At 41.5% G+C, this 21055-nt stretch overlaps 1 protein-coding gene across 1 annotated transcript in view; it reads left to right on the forward strand.

Moving 5' to 3' along the window:
- Positions 1–20347, forward strand: part of LOC140340631 (NACHT, LRR and PYD domains-containing protein 6-like) — a 20552-nt gene extending 205 nt beyond the window's left edge. The window contains exons 2-9 of the mRNA XM_072425937.1: positions 2337–2661; positions 5250–5336; positions 10223–10264; positions 11830–11871; positions 13517–15308; positions 16697–16783; positions 17959–18126; positions 18573–20347. Coding sequence (XP_072282038.1) covers positions 2337–2661; positions 5250–5336; positions 10223–10264; positions 11830–11871; positions 13517–15308; positions 16697–16783; positions 17959–18126; positions 18573–18888 — 2859 coding nt within the window. The 3' untranslated portion in view covers positions 18889–20347. The remainder of the gene's footprint in view (positions 1–2336; positions 2662–5249; positions 5337–10222; positions 10265–11829; positions 11872–13516; positions 15309–16696; positions 16784–17958; positions 18127–18572) is intronic.
- The last annotated feature ends 708 nt before the right edge of the window (positions 20348–21055 follow it).

A 21055-nucleotide genomic window follows, 5' to 3' on the forward strand; every position in this document is an offset into this window, starting at 1 on the left:
TGATTAGGGCTGGGGGCGCAGAGTCTTTATCCTCCAATATGTGCAGAGCTGGCCATGCAACTTACAATCTGATTGTACTATCTCTGTACCAACAACACAATCATTTTATAGCCAATCCAATACAACCTGACATCACAAATGTCTGCTGGTCATTATAATGGAGATTGGACTCTCAGGCAGACGCATTCAAATTTTGGTTTGTGATTGCAATGGGTGAAAAAAGTGCACAGGGGTCCTTTGACATCATTTAGTGATCCTTTCATTACCTGATTGCTAAATGGAAGGACCAATATTTATGCTTTTGATTAATACGGGGAGGACACAGCCGAGAGCCTCCTGCTTGTCCTCCCCCCTCCTTTTCTAAAGAGAAGCTCTGTTTTTGAAATGCTCGTTCATTGCTTGTTAGAAATGATCATCTCCAGGGACAATTATTGAACATCTGGACTAAGGGAGGTATGTAGAGAGACAGTCTCTCCAGGTCAGGGGCGATTGGGAGGTATGAAGAAGGACAGTTCCTCCCAATCAGGGCCAGTTCAGAGGTCTATGGAGAGCTGGTTATTCCAGGTTACCTATGACCATTAGTTGTTGATAGACTGGATGTATTGGTAGGTTGGTTATGGTGTTGCCATATTGTATGTAAAATTGGTCCCTATATTAAAGAAGATTCTATCACAGTTTCTCTAGGAGGTTGAAGATTTTTATTGTACCCTTCTCAATGTAAAGGGTTTTTGTTTCTGGCAATGACCAATCAGGTGCATCCTTTGCATTGCTACGCCAAGATGGCATGTTGGTTCCATTGAGTAACCTACAATTTGGTGCAATGCAACTCCCAAAGGTGTATAGACATTACTGGATGAGATCTGATACCTTTGGGGTGTAGTCTATTCTATTTTTACCCAGGAAAGATGGTTGTTATCAGCAGCTTATGTCATTTTCACGCACTCCCTGCTTCTCAGGTTCCTTCTACGCATTCACACCCAAAAACACAAAAGCTCTAAAAATACTAGCAGATGATTGATACCATGTCTATATTCTATAAATGACAGCAATCAAAAAATCCTATGATTGTCAAGGCCGGGTCACAACTTTTTTTTAATGCACCCAATTCATGGAATGGTGAGACCGGAACATTTTAGGTGGCTCAGCCAGATCAAAATGTCAACCTTCTGGATTCATCCGAACATGATTTTATAAAGTCATTCTACACATATATGATATTTTACTGTTTGGTTGGTGTTGAAGAATGATTCCATCTGGAGTTTCCTTTTATCTATTGGTGAGCTTTCTGTTCTAAGTCACCTAGTTGGCACATCTGTTGTGGCCATTATAGAGAATCCCACAACCCTACTCTGTGGTCCTGAGTCTGCACACCTAATGTGTTCATTGTAAGATGTAACTACCATTACTGTGCTGATTTTCTGGGTCTGTACACCTGCTGTACCCATTGTGAGGAGTGCCCACCATCCCTGTGCTTAGTTTCAAGGCATGGCCACCTGCTGTACTCATTATGAAGGTCTGCCGCCAATCCCTGCACCAAGTTCTGTGTCCTTTATGAGGCGCTCTAGCTATCCCTGCACTGATTTTACCTGCTGTGCTCATTATAAGGATGTTAAGCCATCTGAGCACTAAGCCCCTATTGTGTTTAATGTGAGGGGTAATACTATTTCTGTGCTGAGTTCTTGGGTGTGTATATCCGCTGTCCCCATTATGGAGGTTCTCAGTAGTCCTGATGGGTATTTTCTAATGTTCAGAACAGGAGGAGCTAAAACACACAAAAGTGGCTAGGAACACCCTAAATTCTCAAGAGGTGGCATGAGTTATGGAAGATCTCACTGTTGGAGTAACTAACACATTCAGAAAGCCAAGAGAAGACTTGACCTGTAGACCTATAAATACAAAACTGATGTTGGGCAGAAAGACAATATGAACAATATATACTTTTCCTCCTATATCATTAGATTTAATATATGCCCGGTATGCAACAACCTAGATTGGGTGTTGACATAGGAGAATGGGCAGACATACGTGCAAGACCCAGTTGACCATCAAGCCCAACCATAAACATGTTCAGGTTATGAAAATGAAAAAAAATTTGAACAGAGCCTTCAAAAATCGAAGGTGTTGTAACAGTTTTAGTGCAAAATGGATCAAAGTGCTAGCTAAGTTTACTCTCATAAATCTTCAAATTGTTGCAAGTCAATCCTTTTACTTGCATTACCAGCTCAGGGTGAGGTTCATGTAGAGAATGTGGGTATCCAATGACTCATGTGGTCAACATGAGCCAAGCCAGGCATCTTCTTGTTTCATCTGTTTTCTCTAACTTGTTTTCTCATTAGATGTCAATGAAGACAGGTTGCCTTGGGAAGGTCGAGTCCTGCAAACAAGATTTGGTGGAATGGTTAAAAACAAACCCTTCTGTGATCCTGAGATGGCTGCATGATGCTGGAGCATTACGTCAGGAGACATATTTCAGACTCCTTGAGACCAGGCCAGAGAAAAACCAGATTACCTCTATCCTTGAGCTTATGTTACAGAATGAGGAGAGCTGCAGGACCTTCCTGAATGTCCTACAACAGGTGCAGGAACACTACGGTCCAGAGCTTCAAAAGTGGCTGAAGGACAGCTTTCCCAGCATCTACAAGCAGCCTGCTAATGTTATAGGTTAGTTCACAAAATGCTTTCGTGGAGATTTTCAAGTTAACCAAACCATTACTTATTCTCTTTGTTCTACAAACTTCAATCCATCACTGCTTCCTCAACCATGGCTCCTCCAGAGATTGCTGGGGGTTCCTTGAGCAATGAGCTGTTTATACCTCTCGGGTCAGTTAAGGTGACACCAATGATCTTTTTGGCTATCTGTAAGGGTGACATTCTTCCCAATGCCCAGCAATGTAAGAGGAATTCTTCCCACTGACCACCACACTAATATACTGTGATCTGTGGATATAGTAATTATAGAAGGAGGTCCATTAGGATCTTTAAGTTATTTCAATTGTCCCACATGTTAAAACATCAAGAAACATCGGTCTATCATGAAGATGTAATGGTTTCCACATATGACACTGTCACATTATATGTATATCCAACATTTTTATTCTAGTTTTGGAGTAGTAAAATATTAGAATGCTCGGGGAAATTATGTAAATCCAAAATAGAATAGTTTAGGGGAAATCTTCCAATGGTCACACCTGACCCAGTTCCAAGTGAGGACATTTCTGCATATTTTACAGCTGGTTAATCTTAGTTCCTGTTCCTTCAAAAAAGAGCTTTGAATCCTAAAAAAAAGATTTGAATATATGTTGCTGCTGTTCTTACCAGCAAAACTTTGCCCTTTGGACGAGGTTCACTTAACCAGAATATGTTTGCATGTGTAGTTCCAATGCTCATTATCCTTTTACATAAATTCACAAAGTTCTCTCAATGTTGTTTGAACTTCATCATAAAAAAGCTGATCATTGATTCCATATTATATCCACCTCTCTTTTTTTCTGTAGCTCTACAGATCTAAAACCCCCTGGTCACCTATTTGGGCAACTATGACCGATGTAGAATCATTCCTGCCACCAGATGAAGGCCTCTCAATCATTGTGTACATCCTTCTAGGTCCTTATAAGAAATATACATTATAGGACAATGACACCTCAGATTCCCTGTTAGCTTTATATTTAAAGTAGTGTAGCCTTTCCCAACCTTTTCACCCCTGAGGATAACCTGGAATAATTATCAGGTCTTGAGGAACCAAATTATTGGCGGTTGGTGGGGAAAAAAATGTTAAACTGGTGGCCAGGGGCAGAATGCCCACCCTTTAGTGGTGGCTAGAATACCACCCTATGGATAACTGAAAGCATCATTAAAGTAGGGAAACTGGCTTTAGCAAGTGGTGTTGGACCATGCGGACATAATCAATGGAAAGTCAGTTAACCACAATTCGGAGAACCACAAGAAACCTATGGAGAAACCCTTGTTGAGAATGGCTGAACTAATGACATTCCTATGGCTCCAATAGTTAGCCTTGTATGGGATAATTTAAAAGAGATGTGTGTGACCATCAGGTGTAACTACAGGCCAGCTAAGACCCACAGGCAGAGGTTTTGCCACTAAGACCCAACTCCAGAGCCTTCCGACCAAGACCCAATATACTAAAGTCAACCATTGTCTTCCAACTAAAACCCAGGTTCTTCCATGCCAAACCATTGATAAAGGCCTTCAAATGCTACCGTTTCTTTACTCTTTGTTAGAGGCCTTCCATTCCTACCCAACAATCATAAGACCAACTGTACTCCGCTCATACTAGGTAGGCAGAAAAGAAAGCACTATATGCATCATAGGCAAGTGGTACCTACCCCTGCACTTCACCAGGTACTCCTAAAATTGCTCTGAATTTTTTTATTTTTTAACCCAGTTAAAGAATTTACAATTGACCTAGTATGCTCACAGCATTACAATAATGGAAAGCAGGAGGTCTGTTGCATGTTCTCCCAATACTCCCAGCAACCTCTGGGGAACCTTTGAGGTTTTATGGAATCCTGGTTAAGAATGGCTTACCATTGGTAACTACAGACCAATTAAGTCCCACAGGCAAAGGTTTTTCCACTAAGATCCAATTTCACAGGCTTCCTACCACAACCCAATTTCTAGAAGTCAACCATTGTCTTCCAACTAAAACCCAAGTTCTTCTATGAAGATAAATTGATAAAACCCTACCAATGTTACCATTTCTCTACTCTTTGTCAGAGACCTTCCACTCACAACCAACAATCATAAAACCAACCTGTACTTTGCTGATACTAGGTAGGCAGGATAGCAGTACCATAAGCAAATGCAACCTGCCCTTTCACTCATTCCCCACCGGGTACCCTTAAAATTGCAACTAAAGATTTTAAAATTAGCCTAGTATGCTCCCAGCATTACAATATGGACAACCAGGTGGTGTGTTGCCTGTTCTCCCTATACCTAGAAGTATTCTTCAGGCTTTCATGGTGTATTAGGGTGGAAATATGAGGACTTTGCATGGTCCCTCCTATAGAGTGAACCAGTCCTTTGCCTAATATGAACTGTTTGAAACCAGGTGGACAAGACAAGCAATACATCTGATTGCCTGGTTATCTATTTGTATATCAGCTGTCACTTTCAACCACAGAAACTGAGATAAGTTTGTTTATTGGTTTTATTTACAGATCCACTCTCTGCCATTTTTTTATTGACTGATTACACTGTTACAAAGTCACAAACGTTATCTTTTGTCACAGATATCGAAAGAATAGAGAAAAAAAGTACCTGGGGCAGGATTAAGGGCGCCCTGATCAAAGCAAAGAAGTACAACCTGGAGCCAGCAGGTAAGCTGCTATCACCCATTACTTTCCTAATAGATATATATTATAAAAGCCAAGTGCACCTGTCAATGTAAAAAAGACTAAATAGCATAATTTGTGGAAGCAGTACTTTTAAAATCAATGTCTGGCACGGACATCTAAATACATTTAAAAAAACAATCAAACAGAAATCGATTAATTCTCGAAAACCCATAAGATCTGAAGAAATTTTGATTCCTAATAACAAAATTTTGTTCAGGTTGACTGTTCCTTGGAAGCTTATTGATGGTTCCTTGGGGTGGCCATTTAGCCACAATTGTAGCTTCCCCTTTGAGGGGTTCTTATGGGAAGTTGGAGGGTATCCTTCAAATGCCCCACTACCCCTGTAACTCATCCATAAGGCCAAATGCTTGCAAAGTTCAGCATGGGGCCAAACTTTTCACGTGGAACAGCCAATCTGCTGACTTGTACGTGGGAAGAAGTAACGCTCGAGAACAGGGGATCTAATATTAGCTCTAAAATAATCATTTTGGGTTAAATGATCTTTGAAAATAATTTTACCTTTCTTGAAATTTATGAAGACTGATTCACGGTGCTTGCAATTCAACAGGAAAGATGCAAGCTGTACAATCATCGCGATGAAGCCGAAGCATACGCAGAAAATCTTTTGAACCGCAAAGCTTACAATCCATTGATTGAGCCAACTTGCATCCAATCAACCCCAAAATAAACCCCAAATGGTGTATCGAGCATTGTCTACAAATTCAATGAGCATGCAAATAATTGAAGTAAATAATTTTGCTGAGCTAGCAGTAATTCTGGGGGGGGNNGGGGGGGACTGGACTGGAAAGAAATACCTACCTCAACCTTAGCTAGCTGTAATGTAGAGCACTCAGTCAATCTTGGCCTACGATTTTGGGCAAGCACTCACCTTTCTGGATGGAGAAGAACATGCTTTGATGGCCAAATGAGTCTCTCTCCTGGTAGAGGTTGGGGGTCTTATATTCCGGGTTTGACGTTTATGATAATTTAGGCATGCCAAAGCTTTCAACATCCCATATGATGCATAATGTCCCAGTTCCACCATATTGTAGCTATATCCATATCAATCACAAATTATACACTCCCCTGCCCGTTCTTCTTTGCAACCCCCAGCTTCATTTTGGTTCAGTGGATCATGGTGAATGCTATCAGACTGGAATGAAAAAATAGAAGTTTCTGTCTTTGGCAATATTTCCTGGAGAGAAGTTCTCCAATACCCAGAATCATATTACTGTTCATTAATAAGTCAGAAAACATAAGGAGTTAATATTAGTTTAAATTGTATAACCAAGACTAGAATTTTGCATCCCAGGTTGACTTGTTTGTTCCCACCAATAGGGTTTAGCCATAGAGGGTGACATGTATTCCCCATGTAAGTTTAAGATTTGCAAATCCTATTGGTTGTCATTCACCTATTCCCATTCTTGTATTAATCAATGAGAACTGTGTTTTCTATCCTTATTTATATCAAGTTACCAATAAAGATACCAATATTATAGGTGTGCATGCTGACCCACCACCTATCCACTCCCATCACCATGAACAGAATGGGTAGAAATTCTATCCCTGTGAACCCCATTAACCCAACGTAAGTTAAGTCTTCAAAATATACCAACTTCAATCCAGACTTTTCTTTGAAGGTGGGACAAGAGCCTCATGTAGTTACCTTCTACCCAAATCCATGTTCCTATTGGCCCGACTAGACTTTTGGCACTCCAATCTATCTGGATTAGGCAACAATGAAGGACAAGCTCTGAAAGACACTGAATAGCTGATAGTTCTAGGCAGTCAGTCATTGCCTCTGCCCCATGCAGAACCCACCCTTTGCCACTGCTAGCCCCACAAGTAGCATGGAATTGGTAGACAGGTCAAATGTAGATGGAGACAGTTTTGATCAGCAGGTTAGCCATGAAAGGTTCTTAGTAAGTTAGAAAAAAGCCATGGGCATGTGGTGGAACTTTGTGTGTTTTTTTCATGAAGGGTCAAAGCACCAGGTTCATGGTAAAGCTGCCCCCCCCCACAACTTCTTATACTAACCTTGGTTTACCCATTGACCCATTCATTTTCTGGAATAGAGGAGAAATAGCCGCATGGTAGCCTCATGTCAAAACTAATAGGAGCTTACATGGATATGAGAATACTTTGTCCACCTCCATGATATGGTGCCAGATGCCTGAACTGCCATTCACCTACCTCTAGGTGGCAAGCATATCAATGGGTTCGGAGAGTGAGGGAGGGCAAAGGAAAGGTGTGTAATACGGCAGGTGCAGGGGCCACCATTATGGCCCATTTCCATTAACAGTGAGCTCTGCAGGGCATTCATTTATCTCCCCAACCCCCTTCCAGAACTCTTTAAAACGTGAAGTTTTGTTATGCCCAAACATGTCAATGACTTTTGTGTATTTTTGCATATGTCTATTTATTTACTTACTTTATTGTGTTGTATATCTGTTTTTCTTTGTTGCAAATAAAAGTTATTGTTAAAAAAACAATAAGAGTTATCCATTGAATTGCATTTCTGGGAGAATTCCATATACCAGCTGTGTATAAGACACCTCCAGGTTGCCATATTGGAATATTGTTTCTTCAAACTTGCAGATTTGGATTGAAATGGAAAGGTAATTGGTAATGAAATACACTTGCAAAATGGCTTGAACAGGAGTTAATTATGTTATATGAAGTTGGCCTTTTAATTATAGAAATACGGGGACTGCCATTGCTCGGCTTTCCTTCTGAAAATGTTAGTTGACTGCAGGGTAGGAGGATTGTACTTATGTTAGCTTTATTTTCTGCACAGTTATCCTAGGTCAGTGTTTAAAATGCTGAACCCAGAAATAGCCAGGTTGCTTTATTGTCAGGAAGAGTTCAGTTATATCAAACCTCTCTGTAAAATGCACAGAGCACATTACATCCTGAAAACGATGGGCTTAGTCGGAAAAGGCCATGTCGGGTTCTCTTCCAGCCAACACACAAGAGAATGAAGTGACAACGGGCAGTAGGTCACCAAAATTGGACGATTGTAGATTAGGAAAGTATTGCCCGGTATGAGAAATCTTGATTTCAGTAGGGACACACAGTAGAATCTCACATGCACATAGTATAGGTACCTGGGTTGAGGTGGCACAAGAGTATGGCATCATCATGGGTGCATGGTCAATTAAGCTGAAGGATCCCCATTGAGTCATCATGAGAAGAACCTAAGGAGAACCTTCCCAGCTTTGTGCTAAGTTAATCAGCTTTTGGGTTTTTCCAAGTATGAGATGGCTGTAATCCAAAAGTTGTTGGCAAATCTGGGAAGGTTCTCCAAAGGTTCTTCTTCCTTCAGCTTAGCTGGTCCTGTACCCCTAATAATGCCATACTTTTATGCCACTTTATTCCAGGTGCCCATACTGTGTGAATGTGAAATTCTGACCCTATTTTCTATGTGTTCCTACAGAAATCAAGATTTCTCATACCACCTGGACATCTGGGATGATGTGGCACAAAAGTATGGCATATTCTTTGGTACATGGCCAGCTAAGCTGAAGCAATACCATTGAGTCAACGTGAAAAGAACCTCAGGGGAACCTTTCCAGCTTTGTGCTAAGTCAACAATTTTTGGGTTATAGCCATTTCATACATGGAAAAACCCAACAGCTGTTGACTCAGCACAAAGCTGGGAATGTTCTCCTGAGGTTCTTATCACATTGACTCGATGGTGTTCCTTCAGCTTACTTGGCCATGTACACATGATGATGCCATACCCTTATGCCACTCTTATGTACCTATACTGTGTGCATGTGAGATTCTAACCTTACATTTTACATGTCCCTACTAAAATCAAGATTTCTCATACAGGTCAATACTTTCCTAATCTACAATTGTCCAGTTTTGGTGATCTACTGCCCCTTGTTGCCTCATTATCTGGCCTGCTTGCCAAGTTACTGCATGTATGTGACATTCTAACCTTACTTTCTGTGTGTCCATGCAGAAATCAAGATTCCCCATACCAGGCAATGTGTTCCTAATCTACAGGTTTCCAGTTTTAGTGATCCACTTCCCCCTATTGGTGATCTATTGCCCATTCCCTTCAGGGCTCTGTGTTCAGGGATACTCCCAACCGAGACGTTTGCTATAACTGACCTTCTTCTTTATTTATTGTTGTTTGGTTGTTGCCTTCTTTCTAATCCTGGGATTGCCGTACATGACCATTTTAGATGTAATCACTGTGAAGGCAAAGATCAATGTTCAGAAAATTCCTCTAATGTCAGGTATAAAAGCGTCGCTTATTTTTCACCAGCTTATCCCATAAATGTCTAATACACGCATGTCACGTAGCATGTGTTTATGGTTCAGTGCTTATCTCTTGTGAGTTCACATGTGCAAGATAATTTTTACAGCTAATAAATAACAAAGAGTTACAAACTACTTGACATTATTATGTTTCCCATCCCATATGCAGTATTCCCTCCAAGCTGGGTGGGAAGGAGTTGTAGGTGGGTGGTGGCCCCTGTATTGTAACTAAACAGCCTGGTGGTTACTGAAAAGTGCTGGGTGGTGCGCCCAGCTAAAGGGGGCTAGGGAGAACACTGCATATGGACCATTGTGTTCACCTAAAATTTGAAATGCATGGTAAATCCACACAATGGTAAAAGTTTGGTTATTTAGAGCTTGGTGGCTGACATTCCAACAATGAGATCTCCCTACTATAATTCTGAACTCTATTTCTGCCCACCCGGGAGTTTGGGTGTACTTGCCCACCTTTGTGTGTCCCATCTTCTCCTCTTACCTTTGCCATAATAGAAAATAAATAAAGTCCAGTAAGAATGATGGAGATTTTTCATAATGGTCATAACTCAAAAAAAATTAAATTATGTTTTTTTTTACAGATCAAAGAGCAAGAACAATAAATAGATCCTCTCCCATAGAAGGTATGCCACTGCTTGCTATAATATTTTTTTTTATTCATTCTAATCAAACCTCAAAAGCTAAGGTTCATGAGCAAAAGATGATCAACACACATGTATAATTAAATCCAATTTGTAAAAAAATGCAAATAAAAGCTGGGTGAAAACATTTTTTAATAGATTTTATAATATAAAATTCTCAACACTAATATAATTTCTCTTTAAGCAAAGGAAATCCATTGGTGTTGCTCAAAGCATTGTAAACCTCATGAATTTAGACTGTTCAAATTGCAAACTGAAATGTCTCCCAGATATAAATGAATAGAGAGGAAAGAAAGAGGTTTGAGGCTCATAGGTTTTTCATGCAAAAAGTGAACTGTATTGATTGATTATTCAGTACATAAGTCATCAAATACACATAAACATATATTGTTTTCGCCTCTGTCCTGTTACTAATTGACAGTGCAGAGTAGTTATACATACTATATAGTATGGATTTGTCATAAAATATTACATATACCCATAAAACTATTTAAAAGGCTGTGCCGTGGCACGCAGTGATCCGACGCGTTTCGCCACGAAGGGCTTCCTCAGGGATAGAAAGTGGTGGGTGCTTATCGGTCTGAAGTTAGGAACATGCCCCACAGGAGGGGTGTATATATGTAGTTACTGCTGATGATAATGATTTGAGGTTTGAAGTAGTAATTTATACTCTTGTTAGGGGTTTTAGCACAATTTACGAATATTTCATGGGTGCAGTGAAAATTGGTCCCTGCATCTGTCGACCAATGTAATGAATATATGAGGAGAAGCGTATCTTCCTTAGAACTTTTGAATATGGGTTAAGTCACTTGTCAGGGTCAGACTAATTGAATCTGGATATGATAGATCAAATCTCTTGGTGGTAGTGTAGTGAATCAGATGGGAAAGTGTCTTCCTTTCTCTTTGTATTAGGAGTAATCCAGGGTGTTCCAGGTTGAAAAATGCAGCAGCCTTTAACTTAGGGTTAACCCATTTCGACCCCTTGAAATGTCCCCTAGCATAGGATATTTCACATAGCTTAATGAATTGTGTGAAGCGCTGCTGAATCACATGTAGGCAAGAATTCTTTTGTAATTTGCATTCAAATGGGTGAATTTGCATGACATTTACTAAGATGGGTGAATTATCCATTGCATAGTGACCATTTTCTTTAGCAGGTAAATTGCCTTTAGTAAATCAAGCTCAAGCAGTGTTAGCAGCCTGCTGGACTCTGCAGACCTCTGTCTATCCCTGCACCTTTCCACATGAATTCTTCTATTCCCCAGCCCCCTAGAGCTTGCCAACACAGTTTGTGTAGGTTAAGATCCTGTGGGAGAAGTTCTGGGGACATGCCAAGTCATTAGAAAGAGAGCTCCCAGCTATTTCTCCTGCAAGAATTTTTGCTGGGGATGATTTGACAGGTACTAATAAAACCTGTAATGATTTACAGGAGCAAGGTGAACAAAATATATAATTCTACGGCAGGATGTGAAGGGGAGAGGTTTGGGGTAAATTTTGTTAATGCCTGCGCATACCTACCCCAGCATTTATTACTATCTTTCTTACAGCTCAAAAGAGACCTGATCAAACTTCTCCTCCACCCCTGGAAGGTATGTTGGTGTTTACTTAGCATTTCATGTTTACAGGCAAAGTTAATAATTCATATTAAATACTAGCCTACAATGATCCAAAGGCCTGCTAATAATTTGTGGACCTTGTCCAGGGTCTATTTCACCTTTTGCTAATGTTGTCTTCAGCACACACAGTAACCATGCTCCACTATAGTTAGATAGGTAGGTAGGTTGAAAAAAGACATAAGTCTATCAAGTTCAACCACTAGAAAAGTAATCATTTCCTAGATAATAACCCTATAGGCATAGTTGATCCAGAGGAAGGCAAAAAAAATCCTGGTTCAATTTACTCCAACAGAGGAAAACATTCCTTCTTCCTGTAGATATACTCGTTGGTGAATCCTTCCTGATACCATTAGCAGAGATGAGGTGAAGCTTGTGGTCTACTGGGGGCCAGCAGAAGGCTTTTGCCTCATGACATAGCCAGATTTCTGTGCCTAAAGTCGCTGTCGTTGGAAAGTATTTTTCACAATCTTTTCCAACAACAAATGCATGAATGAGTGCTCTACATACAGCCACGTTCTGCTCTATGGAGAGGGCAGGGGGAGAATGACAGAGTGGCACCCTGCTGCGCGCTCTCCTCCTTCCCTTGCATTACGATCGTTCGTCGTCCATTGTCTGTGGATCCGCCAGGACAGTCGTCCGGACAATGGATGACGGGTGCTGTACACACGCCAGATTCTCGCCAGATATTGGCCCTGAGCGGATTATTGGGTGAGAACCAATGGACGTATGTACATAGCTTAAGTTTGCCTCACTGATTGATGTGAGAACATAGAAGCAAGATACTGTGAATCGGCAGTATACTAAAGCTCATTTTAGGGCAGTGGTTGCCAACCTTTTAGGACCAGCAGAGCACTAAATTTACCAGCCCCGCGGGGAGCCGGGTGCCACTCGAAGGGGAAGAAACTTCCCCTTTAGTGACGTCATGATGCCAGAACCCGCCCACTCTCCCAAGTCTGATCCTGTAATGGGAGAGTGGGCGGGTTGTGTCCAGAGACACAAACTGCTCACCTCCTTGAGCCTGCAATCTGTACGGGGAACAGATTGTATGGTCCGCGGCCAGAGACGTCGACCATTACAATTTTCTCGCAGATTACTTGTTGTTGACCGTTGTTCTAGGGTTGCAGGCAGCAGACATGGGTAATGGAGAGCCAGCAAAATGTTGGTGTAGGCGCAAACAACCAGGCCATGGTTTCAGGCACAGATGTTGCACAGTAAACATGCAGTGATACAGCAATGTTGGCAGTTCTGAATTTTAAGTTCTGAATTATATCCAGCACTTGGCAAAACCATGTGATTGTAGCATGTAAATGAGATCTACTCACTACTGAAGTCCTTAGATGAGCCAAGGAACAAGGTGAGTCAACCTGCCAACCAAGACCCATACCAATTAGGAAGAGATATCCCGACGCTTGCTGTTATGACAATTCCCATATAATATGCTAACCATCTGGTTTTAATGCCTTATACCTGACCCAAAACAAATATTTGAGCCTTGGTATTCCACTGGCCAGAGGTCAGAAATAAGGGCTTCCATATTCTCTCAGGGGAAGTTTCCTTGATATCATTTTGGATAGACTGACACATACTTCTACATTTCTAATACAATTTTTTTTTCCAGTTCCTTTAAAAAATTACAAGCAGTCCATGTTGAAAATGAATACCAAGCTTCAGGGGAAGCTGCACACATCCAAAACTTGCTGTGAAATGATGGAGATCCGATACACAGAACTATTCATCACCAATGAAGATCCGGTGGGGTTGCCAGGAGAACACGAATATTTGATGTTGGCCAAGCGAAGAGCACGTATTTACGAACATAACAGGCATCAAAAAATCAGTCTAACGGACATTTTCTCCTCCTTGGTTGGAGAATCTAGTGATCCAAGGAGAGTTTTGGTCACTGGGATAGCTGGGATTGGGAAGACCTCTGCCATGCAAAGACTTATTCATGAGTGGGCAATTGGGAAAGCCTTTACCAATATCATTTGTGTCATTCATTTTGTCTTCAGGGAGCTGAGTTTGTTAGATAAACCCTTAAGTCTTCTTGATCTAATAAAACTAAATCATCCTCAACTGAATGGCATTTCTGAAGATATCTGTAAGCAACTCAAAGGATTGATGGTGGTACTGGATGGGTTGGATGAGTTCAAACATTCCATTGGTGGTGGGATGTTGGTGAAAGGTCTCAATGATCAAGCACCCATTAAAGATTTGATCTACAGCTTATTAAAAGGCTCCCTTCTGCCAGGGGCATCTATTGTGGTGACCAGTAGACCACAGCCATGCCTTCCTTTAGAGATTTTCGATCGAAAAGTTGTCATCTTAGGCTTTGAGGAAAAGCAAGTGAAGGAATTTTGTTCCAGGTTCTTCAGAGAAGAGGAGGTAACAGAAGAAGTATTTCAGTACATTATGAAGAATGACACCATTTCAGGACTTTGCTTCATTCCTCTATATTGTTTTATCATTTGTTCAGTGTTAGGTCCTTACTTTCAGAAGACCTCATCCTGCCTTGAAGGGCCTCCAAAGACCATGACTGAGGTCTACCGTTCCTACCTTTGCACTCTCTTGCATTTGAGGGACAATTCATCCAATGAGGAGGTAGAAACCGAGGAGGCTATTGTACTTTGTTGTCCACCTATAAAATCTTCTCTGAAAACTACCCTTTATCAACTAGGAAAACTAGCATACCATTGTTTGTTGGAAGGCAAGATTTTATTTAGTAAGGACGATCTGGAAAAGTTTGGTTTCCGCCACGATAAAATGCCAGACACTTTCATGGACAGAATATTTGTCCATGTAGATGGTAAAAACAAATCTGAAATGTTTTCCTTCTTCCATATGACTATTCAGGAGTTCTTTGCTGCTCTCTTCTGTGTCATGACCCTTGGTTCCTCCCCTGAGGAGCTCTTCCAGTGCCTCAACCTCTGGTGTTTTGGATCTTCTCCTGCAGAACCGGTCCAAAGTCAGCTCCTCTCCACCACCATGGAATCTATGACGGCAAACCGCTATGAGAACCTACAAATGTTCACAAGATTCTTCATGGGTCTTCTCTGCTATAGGATTGAAGGAAAATTAAAGGGTCTGGTAGGGCCATTCGAAAATGACCATCTGGGACCTCTGGCTAATTGGTTTATAGAGAAAATCACGTATGAAGTCAACCAGCAACTCCTAAACCTGTTGCACTGCCTCAGTGAACTACAGCAAGAGTCTGTTGTAAAAGCAGTTGCGCCAAAGATCGACGAGGTCAACTTGTTCAGGGTGATACTTAACCGTGCGGACTGTGCCACCCTGTGCTACGTCCTGCAACACTCCGACAACAGACTTAGGACCTTCAACCTTGGCTACACAAATATTGGCATTCAGGGGTTAAAAAGGCTTCAACCTCTCCTCCATCGCTGCCAAACTCTATAGTAAGTAAATCTTTTTGGTTTGGAACACACATTATATTCAAAGACCTACTCTACTTTTTTGCGTTGGCTGGTAATAATTAGAACTTCTATTCAATTACAAACCTCTCATTTTCTAAATCAGTTCAGTTATTAAGACATACAAAAATTTAGCCACAAGGGGTAGAAAAAGAGAGAAACCTAAAGTAATGTAAAATATTTTTTAAGCTATTATGTTTTTGATGTTCTTATTTATTTTTTTGTTTTATTGCTTTTGGATTTTACTGCAACACTGCCATCAAGTGATACAAATGCAGAAAGCAACAAATTATCAGTAATAAACTCTTCACATTTTAAGAAAAAAATCCATGAAGTGTTTTCGGTCCTTTTAGGCTTTTAGTTTACTTCTGGGTAAATGTGAGCCCCCTTTTGCCCTCAGTAACCCATCCTGAAGGGTTTTTTGCTTTTACCCCAATTGCAAATTTGCTATCAGGTCCTTAGCCAGCTGGATGCCAGGGACACCCATGTCCCCTACAGCTCCATTAAGCTAATTAACCCGCATCTTTTTTTGGATCCTGAGAGGACCCCACTGCTGGATATCCAGTAGGAAATGTCCTACTGGACTGGCATGTGGACAGCCAAATGGGACCTCTCCTATTGCAAACAGAAAATAGCTAAGAGTAAGGACCGGCATATCACATAATTGCATTTTAGGACAACAATTTATTAGGGGGGAGGTATAACGACAAGTAGGTTATTTTTGCTCAAAAATCGAACCCGATTGCTCAAAAATCCAAAAATTGGACCCGATTCATTAAAGTTCCTTGAGACTATCATTGGAGAACCTGGGTGATCCAGAAAGCGAATAGATTTCCTAAAAATAATTTGCTATTAGGCAAAGATTTTAATCCTGGATCAGATTTATTTTCGTTTGCTGGTTCTTCTATGATATCTTCTCTAATCTTGAAGAGCTTTAATAAATTAGGCCCTCTGTATGAGGACCCAGCTATGGATACCCTTCTGCAGGCACATGTGGTTATAGGGTAACAGATATCTCCCCCATTCTATTTGGTTCTGTGTCGAAGCATCCATGACATAATTTATGTTTTTGCAACATTGATGAGTAAATTGATCATTGTGAGCACCAATATAAAGCCAATGCCATAATGTTTCAGTGCTTTTGCTGTACCTGGCTATATATAAAAGTATAAAAAGCACAAAAATGTGCAAACTTATGGGTACTATCCTCCACCACAATTGTGACTGCTGCATGGGTGGCAGATTGCTGGGGCTACTAAAACCCCCTGAGGGACCAGTAACGGGTTGCTGAGGTTCAATGTTTATGCATTTCGGTATTCCATGTAGCAATAAGTAATCCATTGAAGTCAATAACCTTTTTTATTACTATACAGCCTGCGATATAACTCACTGGATAAAGAGGCCGCAGAGATTGAGGCCGACATCCTGAAATCACCCTCGTGTCAAATAAAAAGTCTCCTGTGAGTATTTATATCAATATTTAGAGGCTCTTCTAAGTATTGCTTATCATATTTATTATTCGTTCATCATCTACCTAAAGGGAATCTGTCACCAGTATGTTCAGGGATAGGAAAAGACTGGTTTATTGATGTTTGGATTTGAATTGTTATATAACAGCTAGGTATAGAATGAGGTGTAGAATACAACACAAAAAAATAAGATAAACCTTTGGGTTATGCAAGACAAAGCAGCAAGTTCGCAATGTAAAGTGTATGGAATATCACCACCAAAATTTTCCCAAAATTTTGTGTGTTCAAGCTATCCCAGGGATGGTTGGTGGTAATTTTGCAGCATACAAAGTGATTATTGAAATAACTTTTAGGGAACCCCTTCTATAATTACTTTATCCACAGCTCACAGTATATTAGTGTGCTGGTTAATTCTAAGAACTCCTCTTACATTGCTGGCCATTGAGAAGAATGTCACCTGTTAAGCCAAAAAGATCATTGGTGTCACTTGGTCTGACCCGAGAGGCGCCAATTACTAATTGCTCAAGGAACTCTTAGTATGATCTGGAGGAACTCTGGTTGAGGAGCTCAAAAGAGTGTTTCCAATTTTTTTTTTCCAGCCTTACTTTGCCCCTTTGAACAGACTAGTTTGGTTTAGGGGGTACTTGAGAAGCCTACATGGAGATCTGACCCTACCGAGGACCTTTGGAATAATTGGGGAGGTCTTCTTGTCCAACATCAATATCTAACCTCACAAATAATCTTTTAGCTGCACCGGTACAAAGTCCTACAGGCATGAAGAGTAGAAACTTTTATGACCCCCAAAGGAGGGTAATTATTACCAATAGGTATGATGATCAGGGGGGTCATCGTTATATACCCTTCGAGTATATACCCTTCCCAGTTTTTGATTCCTGTAGTCTTTGTAGTCCTTTGGTTTTTGTTGCTTCTGCCAAAGGAACCATTGAGCACAATAGGGGATCTGAAGGTTGACATTCCCCATAGTAAAAGTTTTTGAAAAGACAATCTCTGCATTGGATCTTTGTTCTCTGGTGCCCCTTGCTTGGACAGTTTTATTTTAGGGATAGTGTTGTTTGAAGTAGAAAATTGTTCCTACTTGGGGTTCTTCTGAAATGAAACGTGAATGCAAAGACCATCATAAAACCGTCTCTCTTTTGGCCGTGCAGGATGTGCGGTAACAGCATCGGTTCTGAAGGTGTGCAATGTTTGTGGGAAGCATTAAAATACAACCAGACCCTGGAGGAGCTGTATGTGGACATAACCGGGATCACCGACAGCGGACTAGACAACTTACTGCCCAGCCTGGCCAACAATAGGACTCTTCGCCTTCTGACGTGAGTACTTTTCTTTGCCGAGAGACCACAGTTCTGTTTAGTTGGTCATATTAGCTCTTCTTTAGGCTTTTAGGAAGGAAAGCAAAAGCTATATTGGTATTCATCCAGCTTATTTGCTTGTTGGAGGATCCCCAGGGTCAGCTAGCCCTTCTCCCCAACCTGATTGTCCCTGGCTACCCCTTTCCTTCATTGGATTTTTGTTCTTTCAATGAAGAAGGCTCAACGTCACAAGCTGGCATTGCCTAGGATGGTTTGCATGCAAATATAAGAACCTATGTATAGCACCCTGCCACCAAGTGGAGTGGTGGCAGGGTGCTATACATGTGGACCCAGTGGAGATGTCCTTGGTAGTACCTCGAAGTAGTACATTGCCCTTTGCCTGAAAATTCAAGACTGTATATTTTCCATGTTTCATCATTTAGCATTCTGTTTTTTCTTCTCCAAAGGATTGTTGGAAACAAGCTCAGTGACCGAGGAAAGGAAGTGCTTCTGAAGTTACAGAAGTATCTGCCCAATCTGAAGATCCTCAGCAGCTTCATGGGGGACATGGGGCTCCTGCAGGCTTACCTGGACTGGGTGCAGGAACTGAGAGAAAATCCCCAACAGATGGAGTCTGTGAAACATGCGGACGCCTTGCACAATATTCTGTTCGAGTTGGGGAAGGAGGATTCTAGGGAGAGACCCAATGAGGTGAAAGAGAGGGCCAAACAGCTGGAGATGGAGATACGTCAACTTCTGGAAGCCTCCAAAGAGGTTGGATGAAGCTTCAGATTTGGTGATGCAATTCATGGAGGATCACTCGTTTCCTGGATTGATACAATATCTACTACAGCAACAACAACCATAGTAGACTTCTCTTATTGTAGAATGGAGTCAGACTCAAAATCAAGTTATAAGCTAATAGAATTAATGACGTGTATTTGGGTGCATAAATAGAGAAGACTGAATTAGTACAATTTAGGACAATTCAGGTTCAAAACTGGTTGCATGACCACTCAGGGTCACGTTTGGATGCCTTTCTGATGGAGAAGTCATAATTACAATTGGGTGTTTTTACAAGCACACGGATCAAAGCGGCATGACCATCGGGGCACTTGGGTGCCCTTAGACAGATGTGATTTTCCAAAACACATTTGGGTGGCCTTTGGTGCGACAATGTATTGTGGGTGCTCTTATACAAGTGTGGCAATCCAATATCATATCCGGGTGTTGTAAAATGGGCAGACTATCAAGATTGCCTTTTCGTGCCCTTACATAAGTATGGTGACCCAAAATTGTATTTGGGTGTCCCAATAGACGCTTAGTGATCCGAGATTCCATTTGGGAGTTCTTACAGAAATTTAGTGACCCAAGATGGTTTTTGGATGTCATATTACGGACATCTTAATTCCAATTTATCTCACTGTGGTGTCGTTCCAAGGGGCCCGCTGTCTTGTAGAGACGTTGGTGCCCCCTAGGAAGAAATTAAGGATAGATATCCTGCACAATTCAGCACTCATGGTTGGTTGTGCCATTCTCTTCTCATTACAGAAGACTCAATTACAGCTCCCGAAGATCTCGGATCTCCATGTCAGTGTATGGGAACCTAACGAGATGTTTTCAAGGATCCTGCTGACTTAGGTGAACCTCGGCTGGCAATAAAGACCACACAGGGTCCCCTGCTGATACCCAATGCAGGACCAGCCGGCACTATGGTCAGCCTGGAGCTGTAATCGCAGCTAGTATGAGTGCCCCATCTGTCTTTGTATTATTTCCAGGTCTGAGAGGTGTTGGGGTTTATCAGTGCTGTCAGTCTAACACAGGGAGCTTGCAGACAGAAGCACCACGGGATGTTCCCTTTCTCAGGCCACTTTTTGTTTGCCCCACTGATTGGCTAAAAATCACCAAAAACATTTTCTGTAAATACAATTGGGGCCCCTTCACACCAGAAGTCTGAGTAGCTCTTCAAATTAATGCTTTTTGATGAGCACTGGGTCAGTGTATGCAGAACACGCTGCAACTTTAAATAAAAATCACAGCCAGGAATTATCACACGTGCTAATGTGGTATTTGTATTATTGTAATTTGTATAACACAACTACTAAAGTCCTGAATAAGCTTTACCTTGTTAAAAAATACATTTCTATGTTTGTACACTTGCATTGTTTATTAATCCAGGGTAATCCTGCCATTAGGGTCCTTGTTGGGCACTTCCTGTTTATAGGATCTACATAGCACGTCATAAATGACAACACATCAGCACAGGGGCCCCTGCTTGCAATCTATATGCATCCTGCATGGACATGTCCTGCAATGCTGATTATCTGCAACTGCCCAGTTATTATAATCCTATTCTGCATAAACCACGCCTCTTTATTACATTCTCCGCCCCTTCCCGCCTCCTTGTTTACTGACTTTATGGTTTATTGACTCCTCCCCTAACCACCGGATCCGCCCATTTTTAGGCACCGTTTACATTGACTTCGATGTGTTTACAGACTCCTCCCTTCACAATTGACTCCGCCCACTTTCGCAGCCTTTTATTTATTAAACACACAATATGTTTACTGGCTCCGCCTCTCATCACTGACTCCACCCACCATCCCGCCCCCTAATTATGATTTCATACAATATGTTTTTTGACACCGCCTCGCCTCTGGCTCCCGCGCCCCCCAATTAATTGACCTCCCATATTTATTGACCCCGCCTCACACGACTGACCCCAGCTTGTTATTACCTGACCGCAGCCACTTATGCCCCGCCCCTTATTTTACTAACCCCACCCCTACATCCTCACCTCTAATCACTGACCACCAGCCAACGCCCTAATTCACTGACCACACCCACTTGTTGACTGACCACTCCCACATCACCCCTATATTGAGTGACCCCTCCCCCACACATTATTTCTGTGCACAGGCGCGGAGGGATACGTCTATCAGGCCGGGTT

This window comes from Pyxicephalus adspersus, chromosome 11 (assembly GCF_032062135.1).
Source record: "Pyxicephalus adspersus chromosome 11, UCB_Pads_2.0, whole genome shotgun sequence".
Lineage (NCBI taxonomy): Eukaryota > Metazoa > Chordata > Amphibia > Anura > Pyxicephalidae > Pyxicephalus > Pyxicephalus adspersus.